This window comes from Garra rufa, chromosome 5, assembly GCF_049309525.1.
Source record: "Garra rufa chromosome 5, GarRuf1.0, whole genome shotgun sequence".
NCBI lineage: Eukaryota > Metazoa > Chordata > Actinopteri > Cypriniformes > Cyprinidae > Garra > Garra rufa.
Window position 1 is genome coordinate 51,892,957 of NC_133365.1, and position 23,629 is coordinate 51,916,585.

General features: G+C 39.3%; 2 protein-coding genes across 3 annotated transcripts in view; one reads left to right on the forward strand and one right to left on the reverse strand.

Annotated features, from left to right (window-relative positions):
• mvb12ba (multivesicular body subunit 12Ba) overlaps nucleotides 1–3,552 on the forward strand; it is a 32,033-nt gene extending 28,481 nt beyond the window's left edge. For both annotated transcript variants that reach the window (XM_073839786.1, XM_073839785.1), the window contains exon 10: nucleotides 506–3,552. In XM_073839786.1, coding sequence (XP_073695887.1) covers nucleotides 506–592 — 87 coding nt within the window. In that variant the 3' untranslated portion in view covers nucleotides 593–3,552. The remainder of the gene's footprint in view (nucleotides 1–505) is intronic.
• LOC141335365 (target of rapamycin complex 2 subunit MAPKAP1-like) overlaps nucleotides 1–23,629 on the reverse strand; it is a 575,213-nt gene that overhangs the window by 46,494 nt on the left and 505,090 nt on the right.

A 23,629-nucleotide genomic window follows, 5' to 3' on the forward strand; every position in this document is an offset into this window, starting at 1 on the left:
TATATACTTGCCTATTTTTTATTTTATATGATTTGTTTTAAAATTAACATCAGCTTTAGATCAGTAGAGTTGTGCACTTATCTATTGCTTAACATCATATAAAAAGGACATGCTGAGGTTGATGACCATTTTTCATTTCATTAATTTATTTCAAAACCCCAATAGGAATGCATGCATGAATGCATGTGTTATCTATTTTTTCCACATTAATTTGTTATTTCAAAGTACTCTTTCTTCTAATTATTTAATAATTAAAGACAAATTTAAATGTTTAGTATGCTAGTGTGTTTCCCCAGTGTTTTCTTTTTATGTTATGTTGGGAATAGTTGAGTGTGTTGAGTTGGATACACAAACAAATACAATAAAACATGTTGAGTTACTGCAGAATTGTGTGCAGCAGTACCAGTATGTTGAGCTGGTTTTGACTGATCCACTAGAGGTCAGCATTTGCTTTTAAACTCCCTCTCAGATGGTGTTTAACTCTTTCTGTCTTTCCCTGTGTTAGTATGAATATAGTTTCCGGACGGAGCACAGCGCCGCGGCCCGTCTGCCACCCAGTCCTACCAGAACGTCTCTGGGCTCCGAAGCCTAACGCTCATGCGGCATGCGCTGGAGAAAAGATGGAGAAGAGGAGATCTTCTGAAGACCTGATCTGAGCAGAGACTCATCCACCTCTCTGAAAGTAAAACAGCCAGAAGGAAAAATAGGGATATTTTTCATTTTTTTTCCATAAAATTAACATATTTCATGTGGTCAAGTTCAGTTCTTAAGTTGATGCTGCTTTTTCATTAAGAGCTTTGGACACCGAGCAGATCTCCATCGCTACAGTGATTGAATCAAAACCACTATCGTGTTTCTTTTAGTATTGCATCTGAAGTTGTGTTCTGACTTTATTCTGGCTGCTGGACTGAGATGCTGTTACCGTAAGACTTTATGAGGGGTCACGCTTGGACAAACCCTTAAGAATTCACATTTGAGCCCCAAAGTCTCCCAGAGTCGGACGAGTGTTTTCGTTTTTCTGCCTGCTCGGTTTTTATTTAGATCGCCGGGACTGCATGACTTCCGTTTGTTTTCTTGTTTTCGATTCGTTTGGAAATGGAGCCCAGTTCACTGCACTGTTACAGGACTTCTGAAACATTTCAATATTTTTGTGTTTGTCTTGGGAAAAAAAAGAGATTCGAACAAAAACACTCCGACTATGAACAAACCCTTGTACATAGATAAGCGATGATTAAGGAATGCGTTGTTTTAGAATTGTGTGTTTTCTCCCTTTTTGTCTTTGTGACGTCCCTCCTAAACTGATCTGTCTCTCCGGTCACCACTGGTCACGTTTTACTGAGATTTTACTCTCTTTCGGTCTTGTTTATGATGTTCTATGGTGCTCAAGCATTCAGATATTGTTTCTGCCAGTCCATTTGTGGCTTCTGACATTTATTGTGATACTTTTTGAGACTTTTTTGATTAACAAACAAGTATTTTTGCAGTCATATCTCACCCTAAGATTCAAAGAAAAAATAAGAAATTAAATTTTGCATCAAATATTTATAAAGTTGAAACTTATTTCCTGCACAAATGCTCATTACCATAATACAAAAAAAATTAAATCTTCATAAATTCTGTTATACAACTGTACTTTGCAATACAAATTATTTATTATCTTGCCATATTGCATTAATTAAACTTTTGATAGCACTTAAAGCCTTTATGTATAATGTATTATAATAGCATTCATAATATACATCGTAATGCATTATATCTTTTCATAAATAATTGCAAACAACTTTAAAGCGTGTAATATTGGAAGGTTTCTTTGTCATGTGCTTTAATTATTGTACTTTGTAAAAGTAGAAAGTTATTCAATTATTATTTAATTCAAAGTGCTTTATAATGTGCATTCCAAGGCATAATTAATGCATTAAAACTACTTTTATAATGCAGTGATAAAGTGATACCAGACTTTAGTTATTGCATTACAGTAATGGGAATTTTATGGAAGCCCATTTCTGCCACTGAATAAAAATTCAAAAAGTAATTGCGACTTTTTAATCTCACAATTCTGACTTTTTTTACTTGCTATTGCATTATATAAACTCATTATTCTGACTTTTATTCTCAGAATTCTGAGATATAAATTCAAAATTGCAAGTTATAAAGTCAGAATTGTGGGATATTACCTCACAATTGCGAGTTAAGTCTATAAAGTTTATATCACACAATTCTGACTTTATAACTTGCAATTGTGACTTTTTATATCACAATTCTGAGAAAAAACTCTGAATTGTGAGATTTGCAAAAACTCTTTTTCAAAAAAACTTTTTTTTAAATTATTAATTGGCAGAAATGGGCTTCCAAAGAATTTAGGGTGCTTAATTCTAATGAAAATGTTAAAATATAAAAGAAAAGAAGTGCAACTCCTTTGCTTCTTTATGCAAAATACAATTTCTCATTTCTTTCTTTTGATTTTCATGGAGAGTTGAACATTTTTTAACCATTTTTGTGTTTCAACTGAATATCCAGAACAAAGTCTATGGTTAGCTGTTCAGTTTTAGTGCACCATGCAGTTTGGAAGCAGCTCACGCAGTGAAGTTTTGAGTCGCGTGATTTGCTCTGTGTGCCACTGCTGCTTTTTTGATATGGTGATGATTATTGGTAAAAGTACAGTGTTATTATTTGTGGGTGTTTTTTCAGAACGCCCTGCTGAAACAGCCATTTCAGGTGAAAGTGTTCAGCTTGAAAACACAAAGCGCCTGAGCGATTAAAGACGCCAGTCCATTCAGATGGCTTGACACCTTCACTGTGAGATTTTAACCAAACACTCAGATGGGTTTTAGGTTTCTTACAGTGTATTATAATGTTTAAGCAGCTATATTATTGTTACATGTTCTAACCACTATTTTGACTTTATGTTGGATTTTTTTCAAATCTGCAATTAACCACAAATCTGATTTTGACTTTGTTTGTGGCAGTCAGTAGCTTCAGACTTTCAGAACTGATTTCTCAAGCACGGTTTGAGCCTGAGACATTTTTAACCTCTATTGAATATAATTTAAAATCCAACAATAGGTTTAACGTGTATGGAAAACAATCCCAGGTATATAGATCTAGGTTGATTTTTCATTTCATTCATTCATTTATTTATCTCAAAGGCCCTATAGGAATGCATGCAGCGTTATCCATTTTTTCTACATTAAAATGAGGATTTAATTTGCCGTTTCATAGGACTCTTTCGTCTAATTATTTAATGATTTTATGTGAAGACTAATTTAAATGTTTAGGAATATAGCTAGTATGTTTCCCCAATACTTTTTTTTATGTTATGTTGGGAATTGTGTCGAGTTTCCAAGTTGGTCACATGAACAATACAATAAATCATGTTTAGTTACTGCACTGCGTAAATAAACTCCTGTTCATGATTTTATCAGCCGTTTAATGTGTATCATCTCCAGTTCAAGACATTGTTTTGCCTCTGGATGAACCTGCTGAGTGTTTGTCATTTGCATTGTCAACTGGTTTTAATTTCTTTCTGGTATAAATGTGATTGCCATTGTTGAATGCTGGTTGGATTTTGTGCTTTTTATTCCAAAAAGTTACCGTATAAAAAGTTATTCAGATTTGGAGTAATGTAGCATTACATCACTTTCTCACCATTGGGTCCTCTGCAGTGAATGGGTGCCATCAGAATTAGAGTCCAAACTGTTGATTAAAAACATCACAAGTAATCCACAGCTGTTTTTACCAGCTGTTTGGACTCTCATTCTGACGGCACCCATTCACTGCAGAGGATCCATTGGTGGGCAAGTGATGCAATGCTACATTTCCCCAAATCCAATGAAGAAATGAACTTATCTACATCTTGTTTTTTCATCAGATTTGGAAAAAATGTAGCACAACATCACTTGCTCACCAGTGAATCCTCTGCAGTGAATGGGTGCCGTCAGAATAAGAGTCCAAACAGTTGATTAAAAACATCCCAAGTAATCCTCACCTTTTTTATCAGCTGTTTAGAGACTCATTCTGACGGCACCCATTCACTGCAGAGGATCCATTGGTGGGCAAATGATGCAATGCTACATTTCCCCAAATCTGATGAAGAAACAAACTCATCTACATCTTGTTTTTTCATTAAATTTTGAAAAAATGTAGCACTACACCACTTGCTCACCAGTGAATCCTCTGCAGTGAATGGGTGCCGTCAGAATAAGAGTCCAAACAGTTGATTAAAAACATCCCAAGTAATCCTCACCTTTTTTATCAGCTGTTTAGAGACTCATTCTGACGGCACCCATTCACTGCAGAGGATCCATTGGTGGGCAAATGATGCAGTGCTACATTTACCCAAATCTGATGAAGAAACAAACTCATCTACAACTTGTTTCTTCATCAGATTTGGGGAATTGTAGCACAGCATCACTTGCTCACCAATGAATCCTCTGCAGTGAATGGGTGCCGTCAGAATAAGAGTCCAAACAGTTGATTTAAAAACATCATAAATAATCCTCAACTGTTTTTATCAGCTGTTTGGACTCTCATTCTGGTGGCACCCATTCACTGCAGAGGATCCATTGGTGGGCAAGTGATGCAATGCTACATTTCCCCAAATCTGATGAAGAAACAAACTCATGTACATCTTGTTTTTTATTCTTCAGATTTGAAGAAATGTAATGTAATCATCACTTGCTCACCAATGGATCCTCTGCAGTGAATGGGTGCCGTCAGAATAAGAGTCAAACAGCTGATAAAAACAGCTGTGGATTACTTGTGATGTTTTTATCAGTTGTAAAGCTACATTTCTCCAAATCTGCGAAGAAACAAACTCATTTACATATTGGATGGCTTGAGGTTAAATATATTTTTAACAAATGTTCATTTTTGGATGAACTATTCCTTTAGGTCATTAACAGTCTTTGGCAGTATGTGTTAAATTTGTGCACAGTAGCACAGCATTTTTTCCTGGCACATCTTACCCTTATTTGTAAGTGCAAGTGGGATGATTTTGCCACAGAGTAATTCATGTTTACTGGAAATCTGCCTCTGTTTTGGGTTCACAAATGCTCTGAGCTTCCTGTGGCCGTTTGACAAGTCAATTTATTTAGTTTCAACATGCGCACCAAACCACAGGGAAGCTTTCAAGACGTCAAGCATAAAATCCCCTCAAATGCAGATGGTTTTGGGCAGCGTGTTACAGTTTGTGTGGCTTTTAATCACTTTCTAAGAGAATGAGAAGTTCAAGAAAAAAGCTTGTTTATAGACAATGATTGAGCATTTAAGAAACCGCTCAAAGGTTATTTAATTTTCTTTTTTAATCGTGACATCTTTCTTGGTTTATGCTTCACTTTTAGTAGCCAGATGTATGTTAAATGTGCATGCATTTCTTGCGTAATTTACCAAAAAGTTTGTTACGTAGTATCAGTTTCGTAAGGTTAATTAGTGAGGCCAAGCCTGGTGGTCAAGCCTACTTGTTTCTTTTAAATTTCTACGACTTGAAAAAATATTACTATATCTCCTGCAAATATCAAGACCCCCTAAGATTTAAAATAGTCCCTTGAGAGCTAAATTCAGATCCAGGCTGGTCTGTCGGTCAACTGAAATAGAGCTAATGCTAAATTTATTGCAGAATTGTTGTCATTCAGAGCCATGGGATTCTGGAAGATCATGGTGAAGAACAGACTGCAACGACCATAATTGTGGTCATTTTTACTTATTTGTACACAGAGCTGAGTAGTAACTGAATATGTGTAATCTGGATTATGTAATTAGATACCAAAAATTAAGTACATGTAGTTACTTTTTTATGGATTACATGATGACATTATTTACACAATAACAATAGATTATTCATAATTTATTGATTCCTCTTAAAAAAAAAAAAAAAAAACAAGTAAGTAAATAAATAAAATAATTTTAAGGTTTCCTTTCTAAAATAGCCTTTTGTTTAAAAAGCCTATATTCAAAGTCTTTTTCACGTGGCAAAAGCATTTCACCACTGATTTACAAAATTAATTTCAGGTTTAAGAAATGTTTCAACATTGCATTAATTATTGATGAAAACATTTATTTTTATTTTTATTATTATTTGTATAGCTTATTGCATACAAGGTGCTCAAAGTACTTAAATTTGACTGAAATTTAATTCCTTTAGTGGTGCTTAAAAAATGTTTGAATTATTGAAAGACAATGTATCATTGAATTAAGTTTTTAATTTTGTCAGTAAGTAAATACTGACAAAAAATTGCTTATTTCGATAATATCAGAAAAAAGTCTGACAGTGTTGTGTTAACATGGAGGAACAGACGAACTGAAACAATTGAGTGAGTCATTTACGATGGAACTGCTCTGATTGATTCAATTTTGTGACTTCAATCATTTATTTCAAGCGATTCACTAGCAAAAACCAGATCAAATTAAATTAGCCTTTCTTTTTTAACATTTTCGCAAATATTTGTTTCATATCAGGATTTCAGAGCGATTTCGTGATTTTATTTCTTAAACTGCAGAAAACATCAAACCATTAATGCAGAACAGTTATAAAAACAAAACTAGAAAAGATAAAGTATACACAAACCGTGTTGGGGAAAGTTACTTTTAAAAGTAATGCATTACAATATTGAGTTACTACCTAAAAAAGTAATTACTTTAGTTACTTTTTATGAAAAGTAATGCGTTCCAATACTTTTTAATTCTGGGCAGGGTTTGGATGTTTGTTATTAATATAAAAAGTTCTTTTTTTGGCCAATGTAAAAGCCTTTTCACACCAAAAGCCTTTGTCTGTACAAGAGACCGCAGAAGAAAAAATGTCAACTCTTTAGCAGTAAAAAAATGTTAGATTATCTTGAGTAATTTTTGCTTATTAGTATGGATGAATTGGATCATGGAATGTCGGCAGCAAAGACATCGGTTAATAAAATGGGATTAAATACATAAAGGATATTTGTATTATTAAATATATTTAATTACTGCAGGTTTGCATCATATTCTGAGTTGAATTTCACTGTTTTTATTCGTTTTGAGGAATACTTTTTAGTGAGTGAGATGAATTAATGCATGTTCACATTTATTCTAGAACTAAAGTATCATCTTGCATATCATATACATCTTGCAATTTCTCTCAACATGGTGACAGGAGAGCTTTTAATCAATAAATGAGGGGAAAAAAGTAACTCAGATATTTTCTTGTCAATTAAAAAGTAATGCGTTACTTTACTAGTTACTTGGAAAAAGTTATATATTTAGATAACTTGCATTACTTGTAATGCATGACCCCCAACACTGTCCACAAATAAGTGCCTCAAGAAAATTAACGGTGGTTTTACTATAGTAAATTTAATACTTTAGTATTAATACTTCACATGTGCTTCATTTTATTTTTATTTATCTATTTCAGTTTTTTAGAATTTGACAAGTGAGATCTCTGATTTGAAGTCTTTGAAAATCTAAAAAGTAGTGCTCAGTGGTCAATCAATTCTGCAATTCTGTAAAAGACCATATCTCCCTTTGCAGTGAACTTTGAGCAGTGTAACTTTGCAGATGTTGTTTAGGCTCAAGCAGCTATATTACACATTTACTAAAGTTAAAAAAAAGTGAAATCATAATCAATGATACCTATAAGTACCACTGAGATTTTAAAATAAGCATTTTAATAATTACTTATCACATTTGCCTGTTCATGGCTCTCTGACATTAGTTAATGTTTATATGGCAAGCAGGTAAAAATAAAATATTTTTTCTTTTTTAGTAAGTGAATTATTTTGATTGTTAATCTAAAATTAATTATTTTAATTTGACATTTTTAGGATATAATTATTTGTTAGCCTTCATTAAACTCACAAACCCTCTGCAGTTCCTTTACGAACCCCACTTTGGGAAACCTTGAAGTAATATAATGTTGTTAATTCCAATGAAAGCAATGCATTTTCCTACTCCTTTTATTTTTACACAATTATGGCACAAGATTATCCTGTTTAAATCAATGTGATAAGTCGAAAGTCATTGAAAAGTATTTGATTTTATAACCTGAAATGTGTAATGTAATGGATTACATTACTGACTATAATTTTTGTCATGTAATTTGTCAAGTTATCATCCCAGCTCTGTCATCATTATAAGTATCACTAGCTGTTGTTTCAGGTGTTAGTGGGCCTTCATGATCGTTTAAATGGACTTTTTTTTTTTAAGGTTGACACATCAAATGTTGTCTGCAACATCTGCATAGATTTGATCAAATTTCTCCTGTTGTGCTTTACAGATGCTAATATGAGTGAGAAATGGGTGAGTAAATCATAATGCATTTTGTGGGTGAGAAATTATTATAATCTATTTGTTTCAGTTTGATCACAAACTTAATGGAACTTGTAGAATATTGGTGTGGCATATGTCAAAATCTTAATGTGCTTAACTACTGTATTGCTTCTGAACACTTCTGCTGTGTAGTTCTGCCGTCATGGAAAGAAAGTTGGGCCTCCTTCCAGACGTTTACAGCAGAGCACAAAGACCTCCCAGTCACATCAGCCTCTGAAGCGTGTGTCATTTCAGCTTTGATAGGGTCTTTTGAAGACTGTTTTTCCATTAGCTTCAGAGGAACCTTTGCCACAGGACAATAAAACAAGTAAGGTTGTAAATAATAAAGCCAAACCATGAAGAAAAAAGCATTAAAAGCAAACATCTCAGCAAATAGATCTGACCAAATAAGACTTATGCCTCAACCTTTAGAACTCTCAGGAAAAAAAAAAAGCCAAATCAATGTTTTAATCCACCTTTTTCTTTAAAGCAGAAGTATATATGGCTATGGAGAGACTTCCGGACCATTAGCTGCTATAGAGAAATAATGAGAGGAAATATAGCTGCAAGCAGCGATTAGCAGGGTTCAAGCGCTTTAAGGCATTTAAGCACACTTTATGTAGCAAGCATTTTTTTTGCAAATCCAGGTAATTTACCATAGAAATATTATGTTCTGTAATGTTTATGACTGTTATTGCACCAGCCTTGGTCTGATCTCCTTAAAACTTAAATCACCTGTCGCATGTGCTCAGCAGGTTTCGTGAAGTTTTGAGTTTTCCTTTAGGCTTTATAGGATTATGGGTAAATTCGTACAGGTCCCTTTTCTAAACAACCCCATTGTAGATTCCCAAAAGGGTACATATCAATATGTTTTGATAATTGATAATTATTGACCTAGAGAGTCCAGAGAATTGTACCCAGTGGTTTTTTTTTTTTTTTTCAGATTGAGCAAAAAACAAAAAACAAAAAAACTTGGACTAGTTTGCAAAAGTGTTTTTTTTTTTTTTTTTTTTTTTTTGCATCTTCTCAATCATTTAACCAATGATTTGATTGACAGCAGTGGTTCTAGAGGCAAAGTTGTTGGGTATAAGGAGTTCTGTCATATGTAACGAATGTGCACAATTGTTTATGCACTTGAAAAACGTGATATCACCTCCAGTGGCCGATTTCTTATAAATTTCTTGCAGACCTTTGGAGCCGTAAGTCAAACAGGCCCACTCTGTTAATCATGTCTAATAGGTGTTCAAATGTCATCAACCAATGGCGGCCATGTTTTTGAGATACGCAAATGTTCTTATAGACTCTTGTAATGCTGATAGGACAAATGGATGTGTAGGTATTGCCATTTTTTTTTCTTATAGCGCCACCAAGTGGCCAAGCACCACAATTTAGCAGCTTCAGATTTCTGAGTTTGGCTTCCGTTCAGGAGTTATATACGTTTTGGCGTCCCTTTGCGAAGGTGAGTCGAAAGTTAGACCTTTTTTTTTTGTTTTTGATAATTATATAATTATAATCTTTCTGCACTGGTTTGGTTCCGATTGGGCGAAAAACCTAGGACTAGTTTGCAAAAGTATGGGATTTTTTTTGTGCCAATAATAATGAACATAACTTTATAAAACTGAACGTAACTTTCCAAGAAACGATCAAAAATATGCCACTGCAAAAGAAGAAAAACACAATGAAAATGAAAAAATGAACTCTGTCGCACGAATTTAACATGCTCTTCAAATATGCTTCATTCTTTGTTAATGATTTTCAAAGAATCGTTTTCTAGAATCATGGATTCTGAATGCGTTGCCACAGCTTTCGCTTACGCTTCGCAAATTTTCGTTTGCTGTTTTGGCACAAACCTCTCGTGGGGGCGGGCTTAACAGCGATCTACTCTGATTGGCTAATGAGCTTTTGATGGACAGTTGCTTTCTGACCTGGATGCACAGACTGTGACGTCCGTGGCGCGCATATTGGAAAGTTGCTGCGGTGTGCAATACGTCGTGCTTTGTTTATATTAAGTATTAATGTTATTAGTATTTCACCTACGGTCGTCTCTTAGTTTCTAAAGATGAGCTCCCAGGAGAGACACGGAGCGGCATCATCTTCCACCTCAGCTTGTCCCTCAGGGCAGCTTGAAGGGACGTTCTAAAACGCTTAACGTGGAAAACGCTTAACGTGGCTTACGTACGTAAAAAACGACCAGGAATCCCCAAATTTTTGTCAAACCACTTGTAACAAACACTAACTACTATCAAAAGAATGAGCCCTTATTCCACAGATAAAGTGAATAAAATCACGTTAAGCGTTTTCTCCCCCGTAGAAGCCCATTATAAGAAAACAGTTTAACGTGGTTTAATTTACCTCAACAGAGACCAGGGAAGAGCAAACTTCTGTCAAATTTTACTGATAATAAATGCTTGCTGCTGTCAAAAGAACGAGCTCTTATTCAGCATAAAGTGATCGCCTCCCATAGAAGTTCATTAAAAAAAAAAAAACGCTTTAACGGAGCTTAACAATGACCGGGGAAAAAAAAAAAATTCTGTCAAACGTTACATATAATAAACACTTGCTGCTGTCAAAAGAATGAGATCTCATTCAGCAAATAAAGTGAAAATATCACGTTAAGCGTCCCCCATAGAACTCCAGGCTGGTTTGACTTAACAACGAATGGGGAAAACCAAATTTCTGTCAAATGTTACATATGATAAACACTTACTGCTGTCAAAAGAACACTCTCAAAAAGGATGTGTTAATTTTTAACACATTGTTTGTGTTATGTCTATTTTAGCACATTTTGTGTTACTTTGTGTTAAATGTGTGTTAAAAACAAAAAAGAAAAAAGAAAATATCCAACACAGCGTGTCCAACACAATATGTGTTAAATATCAGCCAATCACATTGCTGCTTGCTTCACTTCATGAGCCGTTATTCTACTGAGACAAGCAAATTTCCTCGTGCTTCAAGTTTTCATCGTCAGGACATAACTTCGATGTGTGAAGGTAAGAAATGTTTGTATTTGCCATTATACGTTTTTAAAATGTCTTTTGTGATAGTTTGTAGACGGTCGAAGGGGAATTGGCACATATAAATGATAGCCGGAAAACGTACTCGGTTACTTACGTAACCTCGGTTCTCTCTAGAGAGGGAACGAGTACTGCGTAAGAAGTATCTTACGCTAGGGGAAAATCCTTTTCTGCGAGATATTGAAGCCAAAAATTATCCTTAATTTTGAAATAATGTAAAGCGCGTTGCAGCAGCATACAGACATAGGCGAAACAGCTTGCGCGCCTATTGGCTGCTCTGCGGCAACTGCAGCAGCCTATTAGAGCGAGGCCTGACGCGACTCCAGATCCAATGGGGGCATTTCGCGCCCTTTGCGTCGCTTCGCGCCCTTTTCGTAGCTTCCCGCCTAAAAGGGCGTGGTCTAGGCCTATAAATATCGCTCATAGGCAGCTATTATCTGGTTTTTCATCATCAAAGCAACCAGAGCGTGCGCATGCACGGCAAGATACGCAGTACTCGTTCCCTCTCTAGAGAGAACCGAGGTTACGTAAGTAACCGAGTACGTTCTCTTACTAGAGGGAACGAGTACTGCGTAAGAAGTATCTTACGCTAGGGGACCCAGTGTAAAACGCCGTGCATGCTGAGATCTGACACCAAAGACCCAAGGGCGAAAGCCCGGGGTTCATACAGTTCATAATCACCTATAGAACTCACAGGGAGTCCGGGGAAGAGGGAGGGGCAACGCCGCACTCTTCCACATAGTGCAGCGTCACTCAGACGCTGAGTAAACGTACATACAGGGCGGGGTTACGGCCTGAGCTGACGTAAGAATAAGGGTCATCACACAGTTTGCCCAGACACATATTGTGCTGCTATTACTTTCACTGTCGACCCTAGAGCTGTGCTCAGTAGACGCAGCATTTCGAGCTGATAAATCAGGTCAGACAACACTGAATATCTAGACTGACAGCAGTCTGGCCTGTAAGGCGGGAACCTCCAGGTTGTAAAACCTTATAAATGTAGACGGAGAGGCCCAGCCCGCCGCCGTACAAATATCTTGTAAGGCAATCCCACTCGACCAAGCCCACGACGAGGCCACGCCCCTCGTGGAATGTGCTCTGACACCTAGCGGGCACTGCTTGCCCTTGGAAGCATATGCCAACGCAATAGCGTCAACTATCCATCTGGATAGGCTGTGTTTCGAAGCGGCCAGTCCCTTTGGGCGCCCGTAAAACGAAACAAAAAGCTGATCTGTCTGTCTAAAAGCAGACGAGCGAGACACGTAAGCTCGTAATGCCCTGACTGGGCATAGGAGGTTCGCGTCCGTTTCCTCATCATTGACCGGTAGGGCTGACAGCGCGATGACCTGTGCCCTGAACGGTGTGTTGAGTGATTTTGGAACGTAACCATGCTTGGGTTTGAGTATGACTTTAGAGTCATTAGGTCCAAATTCCATGCACGTCGCGCTCACAGAGAGTGCGTGCAAATCCCCTATGCGCTTCACTGAAGCGAGAGCCAGCAGAAACACAGTCTTAAGAGACAGGTATTTCAAATCAATCGTCTGCAGAGGCTCGAATGGTCCGCCTTTCATGGCCTCTAGTACCACAGAAAGGTCCCATACGGGGACTGAGGGAGGTCTGGGGGGATTTAGTCTTCTAGCTCCCCTCAGGAAGCGAATAACTAAATCGTTCCTTCCTATTGACTGACCTAACGTTGCGCTCGAAAACGCCGTTATAGCCGCCACATAGACTTTGAGCGTGGACGGGGTTCTGCCCTTGTCCAGCAGCTCTTGTAGGAAGGAAAGCACCTCCATCACACCACAGTTAGTGGGTGACAAGCCGCGGGCTGCGCACCAGCCCGAAAACACTGACCATTTTGAGGAATAGAGCCGTCTCGTAGAAGGGGCTCTAGCCTGCGTGATCGTGTTTAATACTCCTTTTGGGAGTTCATCATATATTCGCTGGTGGCCCAGACATGAAGGGACCACAGCTCTGGGTGAGGGTGCCAAATCGAGCCGCTGGCCTGAGAGAGAAGGTCTCTCCTCACTGGTATCGGCCACGGGGCGGTGCTCGTCAGCTGCATCAGCGCTGGGAACCAGGGCTGGTTTTCCCAAAACGGCGCTATCAGCAGTATTGGACATCCTTTTTCCCTGACCCTCTCTATCACCTGAGGTAGGAGAGAGATGGGGGGAAAAGCATAGAGATGACGGCGGGGCCATTCGTGGGCCAGCGCGTCTCTGCTTTTTGAGTAAAATTCCTGACAGTGAGCGTTGTTCGGAGACGCAAAAAGGTCTATTTCCGCTTTGCCGAATTTTTTCCACAGCATTTGTACTGTCTGTGGGTGTAGAGACCATTCGCCTGCTGGAACATTGTTCCTGGACAGTCTGTCTGGTCCTATGTTCAGAAGCCCCGGCACATGCGCTGCTTTCAGCGAGCGCAGGTTGCGCTGAGCCCATACCAGGAGGCGTTCTGCAAGTCTGTATAGGTTTTTGGACCTGAGACCGCCCTGGCGATTTATATAGGAAACCACTGACATGTTGTCCGAGCGGACTAGTACATGGTTTCCTTTTATTTGGGGACAGAAGCGCGTCAGCGCGTTCTGTACTGCCAGCATTTCGAGGCAGTTGATATGTAGGAGCTTTTCCCGTTCTGACCACTGGCCAAAAGACGGTCTGCCCTCGAGCAGAGCCCCCCATCCCGAGGTTGACGCGTCCGTAGACACCACTTTTACTCTCGAGAAAGTCCCCAGGCTTACACCTGACTGGTACCAGTCGACTGCTTTCCACGGCTTCAGGGCTGTGATACATTTCTGATTGACCGTGATACGAAGCCGACCGGGCGCCCACGCTTGACGCGGGACGCGCGCTTTCAGCCAGAACTGCAGTGGACGCATACGCAGCAGACCCAGCTGCAGAACTGATGACGCTGAGGCCATGAGACCCAGCATTTTCTGAAATGTTTTGAGCGGGACAGACGCGCCGCAGCGGAACGAGCCCGCTGTGCGCTGAATGTCTGCTGCGCGCTGTGGTGACAGCCGCGCTATCATTGACAGCGAGTCCAATTCTGTGCCCAGGAAGGAAGTTTTCTGACTGGGGGACAGGGAGCTCTTCGCCCAATTGACTCTGAGACCCAAATTCTCGAGGTGATCGAGTAACATGGTCGTATGCTGTACAAGCACTGAGCGAGACTGCGCTAGAATCAGCCAATCGTCCAAATAGTTCAGTATGCGCACGCCTTTCAGTCTGAGAGGAACGAGCGCTGCGTCCATGCACTTTGTAAATGTACGGGGTGCCTGGGACAAACCGAACGGCAGGACTGTGTACTGATATGCCTGGCCCTCGAAGGCGAATCTCAAAAATCGCCTGTGACGTGACGCTATCTGTATTTGAAAATACGCGTCTTTCAGATCCACTGACACGAACCAGTCTCCTTGGCGAACTTGCGCGAGGATTTTTCTGGTCGTGAGCATCCTGAACCGACGCTTCACCAGCGCTTTGTTCAGTTGCCTTAGATCTAATATGGGTCTGTGACCCCCGTCTTTTTTCGGTACCAGGAAATATCTGCTGTACAACCCTCCTTCGCTTTGAGTTTGAGAGAGGGGCTCTATGACTCCTTTGCTCAATAGTTTCGCCACTTCGGCTCGAAGCAGTTGTGCTGCTTCTGTCTGCATTGTGGTCTCGACGCGCGCTGTATAGCGGCGCGGGCGTCGGTGAAACTGTAGCGAATAGCCTCCTTTTATAATGTCCAGCACCCATTTCGAAACCCCTGGAAGCTTTTCCCATGCGTTTGCATGAATAGCTAGAGGTTGAATACGAAACGCGCTCCGTTCTATCCGTAACGGAGTGGTTTCGGAGTGCTGTGGCACTAGAGACGTGCTGACATTCGAGGCGTGGGGCACGCTGATAGCGGGAACTATTATGTCTGTGTGTGGATGTGGTCGTGTGGCAACAGGCACATTTAACACACTGCAAACACCGTTCGCCTGCATGCACGTTAGTTTCGCTTTTACGGAAACCTTTTGACGTGCGTGATGTGATGTCTGTGGGCACTGTAAAGTGGGCACGTCTATCACCTGTGGAGCGCAATCGATCTGAGCCGATTTTATGTGCGCAGGGTCTATCTGACATGTTGTGCTTGTGTGTAGAAATGGGCACTGAGTGGGCATTTTGACTACACTTGAAACACCATCGGCCGTGGCCGGTTGTGAAGCGCAATCGATTCGAGTCGATTTTATGTGCGCTTGACCTGTTAGACAGGGTGTGCTTATGTGTAGAAATGGGCACTGGGGAGTGGGCATTCTGACACGTGAAACACCATCGGCCGTGGCCGGGACACCAGAAAATACACTCTTTTTTGGATTTATCTGGGTAGCCGTGAGAACGGCTTTTGAGTACAGGCAAACGGGCGACAGAGCCGGTTTGTTGGCTGCAAAATACACTGGAACAGTCACAATACTTGGAACTGAACAAGCAAATACCTTTGGTGGGGGTCCGGCGACAGCGGGACTCGCGCACCGTCTTTTTCCTAGCTTTGTTAGGACTGCTTCGGAGGCTCAGGTTTCAAATCCAACCTGGGTCTCGGGCCGCGACCAGCGGGACGGCGGCCAGAAGAGCGGGAACGCGGTCTCGCGCCCTGCGCTCGGTGGCGCTGCGAAGCGGCAACAGCGGGCTGTGGCTGGGGTCGTGCGCTCTGCGCGGGCGGTTTCACACGGCCGGCTGCAGAGCTGGAGCGTTTCGGCAGGAAGTGCCTCATCGCCTGGGACGCCTTCTGTACCTCAGCGAATCTCTCTGCAAAGTCCTTGACAGAGGATCCAAAAAGGCCAGCGGGAGAGAGCGGAGCATCGAAGAACGCGGTGCGCTCAGACTCAGCCATCTCCGAAAGCGTCAGCCACAAATGCCTTTCGGCTACAGCGAGCGAAGCCATGTTGCGTCCGATGGCCTGTGCTGCAGACTTTGTAGCGCGGAGTGCGAGGTCCGTGGCGCTCCTTAGGTCCGGCACACAAATCGCGTCAGGGCCTTCCTCATCCATCCTTCGGAGGAGGTCAGCCTGAAAAACCTGCAGCGTGGCCATTGTGTGCAGCGCTGACGCTGCCTGCCCAGCGGCGAGCGCCGCGTGCTCCTCACCCAGGCAGGAAACGCAGACGATATGGCGGTCCCCGTCACTGAGTGTGGCTCTGCATGAGCCGCAGGAAGGCATCTTTAAAAAGACGCCTGCTCTTTTATAGAGAAGTGTGTATCGCAGCGGCGACACACACTTGAGATATTAAAGGATATGAGCGCCGGAAAGCGCAGCAGGAAGGCACGGAAGGCGGCGTGGCCAGCAGCTTCAGAGACTCGTCCCGCTGAGATGCTTGCAATCGACGGCGGCTTCTTCTCCGGCTCCAGCGATGCGTTTGCTTCGCTTGAAGGATGAAAAATCAGATAATAGCTGCCTATGAGCGATATTTATAGGCCTAGACCACGCCCTTTTAGGCGGGAAGCTACGAAAAGGGCGCGAAGCGACGCAAAGGGCGCGAAATGCCCCCATTGGATCTGGAGTCGCGTCAGGCCTCGCTCTAATAGGCTGCTGCAGTTGCCGCAGAGCAGCCAATAGGCGCGCAAGCTGTTTCGCCTATGTCTGTATGCTGCTGCAACGCGCTTTACATTATTTCAAAATTAAGGATAATTTTTGGCTTCAATATCTCGCAGAAAAGGATTTTCCCCTAGCGTAAGATACTTCTTACGCAGTACTCGTTCCCTCTAGTAAGAGAACTACCTCACGAATGCCGATACGAACTGCGGCCGCGCCTGCTGCACATCTCGACGGTGGGAGCTTATTTTAACAAGCTTTATAGTTTCTTTTGTTAGATTAATTGTGAACAGAATCGCTTTTAATTAATCATTGACACGTTGTAGTGCTTCACATAAGAAATGCATTCGTTCGTCGCGTCTTTATCTTTGAAAATGAACATTAGTGGTGCCATGTATTGTGCAAATTGCCCTAACGCTAACATAATCTCTGATGCTTAAGCTTTTCTTGCCTTTTTAGCTATCGCTATTTTACAATATTCGCTATGTGTAGCCTATAAATAACAAAAGTATCTTTATTTTACTCCTGCAGCTATGAATGGAAGACACTCCAGATGCGCTTGTGGCAGTTACTGACATGACAGAGACAAACGAGAGACTTCATCTCACGACCCTCACCATCACTTGTATGCTGATAACCATATGTAAATAAAACGATTAATACTTAAGAGGTTGTCAAATACCAATTTTTTATTTTATTTTATTTTAAGTACAAACTTTATAAACCATTAACAACTTTTAACTCAAGGAACTATTAAAATGTTGAAATGACTGTATTGTGATTGTTTACCTCTCTTTTTAACCTTTTTGATTTTTTATGTAATTGTTAGTAGCAGGTTTAATAAATTGTGTTTAAACTATACATTAGTTTGCAGTGTCTTTATTGCATACAAAATTAGCTAAAAAGTAACACATACTTGACACAAATTGTGTATTTATAACACAATAGTGTGTAGAAAAAAACAACACATTTTCTGTGTTAGCTGGAATAACACTCTGGTTGAGTTAAAACTAACACAAAATGTGTTGTCCTTAACTAGACACAAAGGTGTGTTAAGAAACAACACAGGCTGTGTTGTTTTTAACACATCCTTTTTAAGAGTGAATGAGCTCTTATTCAGCGTATAAAGTAATTAATATGTTAAGCGTTAAAATGACTAGTAACATAGGCACTATCTTCTCTAATACATTAGAAGCTGTTGCCCCAATCAAGCTAAAAAAGGTTAGAGAAAAACGTACTGCGCCATGGTACAACAGTAATACCCATTCTCTAAAAAAAGAAACTCGTAATCTTGAGCGTAAATGGAGAAAAACTAACTTAGAAGTTTTTAAAATTGCATGGAAAAACAGTATGTCCAGCTATAGACGGGCTTTAAAAGCTGCTAAAGCCGAGTATATCCACCAACTCATAGAAAAAAACCAAAACAATCCAAGGTTTTTATTTAGCACAGTGGCTAGATTAACAAATAACCAAACACCTCCTGACCTGAATATTCCTGCACAGTTTAATAGTAATGTCTTTATGAATTTCTTTACTGATAAAATAGACAACATTAGAAATACAATAACAAATATAGTTACTACTGCAACTGATACTTCAACATTAGTCATTACACCGGAAGAAAAACTGCAGTGCTTTACAACTATAGAACAGAAAGAATTAAATAAACTTATCACCACATCTAAACCAACAACATGCCTATTAGATCCTGTACCCACTAAATTACTAAAAGAGTTGTTACCTGTAGCAGAAGTACCGCTTCTTAATATTGTTAACTCATCATTATCTTTAGGTCATGTCCCAAAACCATTCAAACTAGCAGTTATTAAACCTCTTATTAAGAAACCACAGCTAGACCCTAGTGAACTGGCAAATTACAGACCCATTTCTAATCTTCCATTTATGTCTAAAATTCTAGAAAAAGTTGTGTCTGCTCAATTGTGCTCCTTCTTGCAAAATAATAATATCTTTGAAGAATTTCAGTCAGGTTTCAGGCCCCATCATAGCACAGAAACTGCACTTGTAAAAATCACAAACGACTTGCTACTTGCGTCAGATCAAGGCTGCGTCTCATTGCTAGTTTTACTTGATCTTAGTGCTGCGTTTGACACAATAGATCATGAAATACTCATAGATCGATTACAAAACTATACAGGTATTCAAGGGCAGGCTTTAAGATGGTTCAGATCATACCTGTCCGATCGCTACCACTTTGTTTATTTAAACGGGGAGTCATCGCAGCTAACACCAGTAAAGTATGGAGTGCCACAAGGATCTGTCCTAGGTCCTCTACTATTTTCAATTTACATGTTACCCCTTGGTAATATTATTAGGAAATATGGGATTAGTTTCCATTGTTATGCTGATGACACTCAACTATATATTTCAACAAGACCAGATGAAACTTCTAACTTAGCAAAGTTAACAGAGTGTGTTAAAAATGTGAAAGACTGGATGACCAATAATTTTCTACTGTTAAATTCAGATAAGACTGAGATATTACTTATTGGACCAAAAAACAGTACACAGAATCTCTTAAACTACAACTTGCAACTAGACGGATGTACTGTTGTTTCCTCTACAGTCAAAAATCTGGGTGTTATATTAGACAGCAACCTGTCTTTTGAAAATCATATTTCCTATGTTACTAAAACAGCATTCTTCCATCTTAGAAACATTGCTAAGCTACGGAACATGTTACCTGTTTCTGATGCAGAAAAGTTAGTTCATGCATTCATGACGTCTAGACTGGACTATTGTAATGCACTACTAGGTGGTTGTCCTGCTTCTTCAATAAATAAGCTACAGGTAGTCCAAAATGCAGCTGCTAGAGTCCTTACCAGATCAAGAAAATATGATCATATTACCCCAGTTTTACAGTCTCTACACTGGCTACCTATTAGGTACCGTATCACTTACAAAATATTACTTCTTACCTATAAGGCCCTTAATTGTTTAGCTCCTGCATACCTAACTAGTCTCCTACTACGCTACAATCCCTCACGCTCCCTAAGGTCTCAAAACTCTGGACTTTTAGTAGTACCTAGGATAGCAAAGTCCACTAAAGGAGGGAGAGCCTTTTCTCATTTGGGTCCCAAACTCTGGAATAGCCTTCCTGATAACGTTCGGGGTTCAGACACACTCTCTATGTTTAAATCTAGATTAAAGACTCATCTCTTTAGCCAAGCATTCACATAATGTATCTCATAACGTTGTACTTCAGTTACATCTGATCAAATGCACATTAATATTCTTCGGCTTGGGCTAAACACATCGTTTTTTTTTGGTTGGAAGTTGGAACAGCAGCTACGCTAATTATTTCTCTATTTGTTTCTCTGTTTCTGCCACGGGATTTCCATCCCGTGGTAACTAGGATTTACACAAGATTCAGTCTGGATTCAGAAGAAGAGATGATGCCGACCCCTCAGAGGACCGCAGATGATGCCAGCCTTGAAACAACATACAGCACTACATAATTTTCTTACAAGTTTGATCACAGCACATAATCATTGCAATTAGTGTTCATCATCTGTTCGATTACACAGTTACTGATTTTAACATTTATATCATATGTACATCGACTTGACATACAGTATTCACCACTAAATACTAAAATTACTAAATATATTGTAGTAGCCTAAACTTTTGTACAGCGCTTTGCAACGATTCGTATTGTGAAAAGCGCTATACAAATAAACTTGAATTGAATTGAATTGAATTGAATTGAATTGAATTGAATTCTTTTGACAGCAGCAAGTGTTTATTATATGTAACGTTTGACAGAAATTTGTTTTTGTTTTTGTTTCCCCGGTCATTGTTAAGCTCCGTTAAAGCGTTTTTTTTTAAATGAACTTCTATGGGAGGCGATCACTTTATATGCTGAATGAGATCTCATTCTTTTGACAGCAGCAAGCATTTATTATAAGTAAAATTTGACAGAAGTTTGCTCTTCCCTGGTCTCTGTTCAGGTCAATTAAACCATGTTAAACTGTTTTCTTATAATGGACGTCTACGGGGGAGAAAACGCTTAACGTGATTTTATTCACTTTATCTGTGGAATAAGGGCTCATTCTTTTGATAGTAGTTAGTGTTTGTTACAAGTGGTTTGACAAAAATTTGGGGTTTCCTGGTCGTTTTTTACGTACGTAAGCCACGTTAAGCGTTTTCCACGTTAAGCGTTTTAGAACGTCGGAGCGCATTTGCCACCAACTGGACAGGGGTGGGAACTTCAGTATTACAATAGATCACCCTCTGTGTGGTGTATTCCGTCAAAGTGACGGACAGCCTTCAGATTTTTCCGTCACTGATTAAAACATTCCGTCAATGACGGACAATTTTCGGTTAACGCGACCTCTGATGGAGTGTAAACTGATGTTGGGGAAAACTAATTTTCAAAGCAGTTTAACATAACGCTGCAACAAAACAAAATGTGACAAAAATAAAGGGATATGAATACTATTGCAAGGCACTGTATAGCCTACTTAGGTAGTCTATCAGATTGTAAAAATACTAATAGTCTGATAAACTATTCAATTTTAGCTTTTAAATATTAATATACAATTTGACTCATCTGATTACTGTTTTGGCTGTTTAGGATTTTACTACTCCATATGGAAATCTATCTCTGTTCCAAAAAATATTTTTCAGACCTCCGCTAAATACCTCTGACTAGTGTTGGGGAAATTTACTTTTAAAAGTAATGCATTACACTTTTGCTTTACTCCCTAAAAAAGTATCAAATTACTTTACTTAGTAGTGCGTTACATTACTTTTGTGTTACTTTTACTTATTAAATCTATGCAGGGCTTGCTTGTTTGTTTTTGATATAAAAAGTTTGATTTTTAACAAATGTAAAAGCCCTTTCATACCAAAAAGTGAAATGAATAAGCCTAAGACTGAAGCAAAAGCAAATTCATGTCTGTACAGTAGAACTGCATAAGATGGAAGTTCAACACTCTTCAGCAATGAGAAAAAGTAAGCACGAATGTTAGTTCATCTAAAGTAAGTTTTGCTTATTAGACTGGTTGAATTGGATCAACAAAGGTCAGCAGCAAAGACATTGGTTAATAAAATGGGATTAAATACATAAATGAAAACAAAAAGTAACTGGCGGTACTTTTTTGAAAAATGGTTTTAGTTTTGGTTAACTATAATAACTCTGATGCATATTTCTAGCAAAATGCATCTTTCTAGAGCTATTTTTTCTTGAAAATTTGATCATTTAAAAACTTTGTTTCATATCAAAAGTAACAAAAACAAAGTTCATTGTGATTATTGAAAGGCAGGTGCTACAAATAATGTTTGTGAAGTTTTGTCCATCAACGGAAAACAGCATAGACTAAAAGATCTTGGAATAATCTTGGAAAAATAAAGCACAAATGTTAGTTAATCTAAAGTAAGTTTTGCTTAATAACATGGTTGAATTGGATCAACATTGGTTAATAAAATGGGATTAAATACATAAAGGAAACAAAAAGTAACTGGCAATACTTTTTTGAAAAAGTAACTTAGATATTTTCTTGTAAATTAAAAAGTAATTCATTACTTTACTAGTTACTTGAAAAAAAAAAAGCAATCTGATTATGTAACTTGCGTTACCCCAGCACTGAAAAATTCCCAGAAGCATGACACATCACAAATTATATTTTATTTTTATTTTTATTTAAAAAATATATATTCTCATTGTTATTACTAAAGTACATAAAACTTGTTTGACTTGTTTGTTCAGCGATTGGATTGAGATTTGGGGAATTTGGAGGCCAAGTTAACACCTCAAACTTCTTGGGCTCCTAAAACCATTCTCAAACCATTTTTGCTTTGTAGCAGGGCACATTATCCTGCTGAAAGAGGCCACAGCCACCAGGGAATATCGGTTCCATAAAAGGGTGTACATGGTCTGCAACAACGCTTAGGTGCAACCTGGTGCCATGTGTTTCCCATCAGCAACCCATCCAGCCATCCATGTGATGTAAAAGAAAACGTGATTCATCAGACCAAGCCACCTTCTTCCATTGATTTGTGGTCCAGTTCTGATGCTCATGTGCCCACTGTTGGCGCTTTCAGTAGTGGACCCTGACTGGTCTGCAGCTATGTGGCCCCATATGCAACAATCTGCGATTCACTAACTTCATTAACATAAAAGGTGCCATAGAATGGAAAACTGTTTTTACCTTGGCATTGTTTCCTTGTTATATAAATCTAGTGTTTGCAAAAGACCACTGAAAAAGAGGCCAATTTCAATATAACACAGACTAAGACATTTTAGTCGTTATCATTAATAGTCACGCCCCCAACATTTGCATCGCCGAATCATCAGATGATCTGCAGGTAGTCTATTGTGAAAAAACAAAGCGAGGACAATAGCGAAAATGGCAGATCACGGAAATAAATGTTATGTTCCAGGATGTGCAGGGGATGTTAAGTGCAGGGATGGGTTGGTGTCTGTACTCAGAAAGCAATGGAAAACACATAATGCTATCTAATAAAATAAGACAAGCCAATGAAGGGACACGTGACATTGCAGTACACAAGATTTCACTTACCACATAAACAGAGTAAGGAGAGTGGTTGTCAAATGTGGTAAGTACTGCAGCTGTAGTATTGTGTTACACAGAGCATGTGGTATCACCGATCTCAAAAGTGAACGTAAAAAGTTATTGTCCATTCACTATGGCAGCTTCAATGCCCCGCATATTAATAGCGGCTTGAGCTCCGTAATTAAATATAAATTTTCCTCCATGTGTGACAGCTAAATGAGCCAATAATTGAAACAGCCAATCCGAGCAGAGCTCATC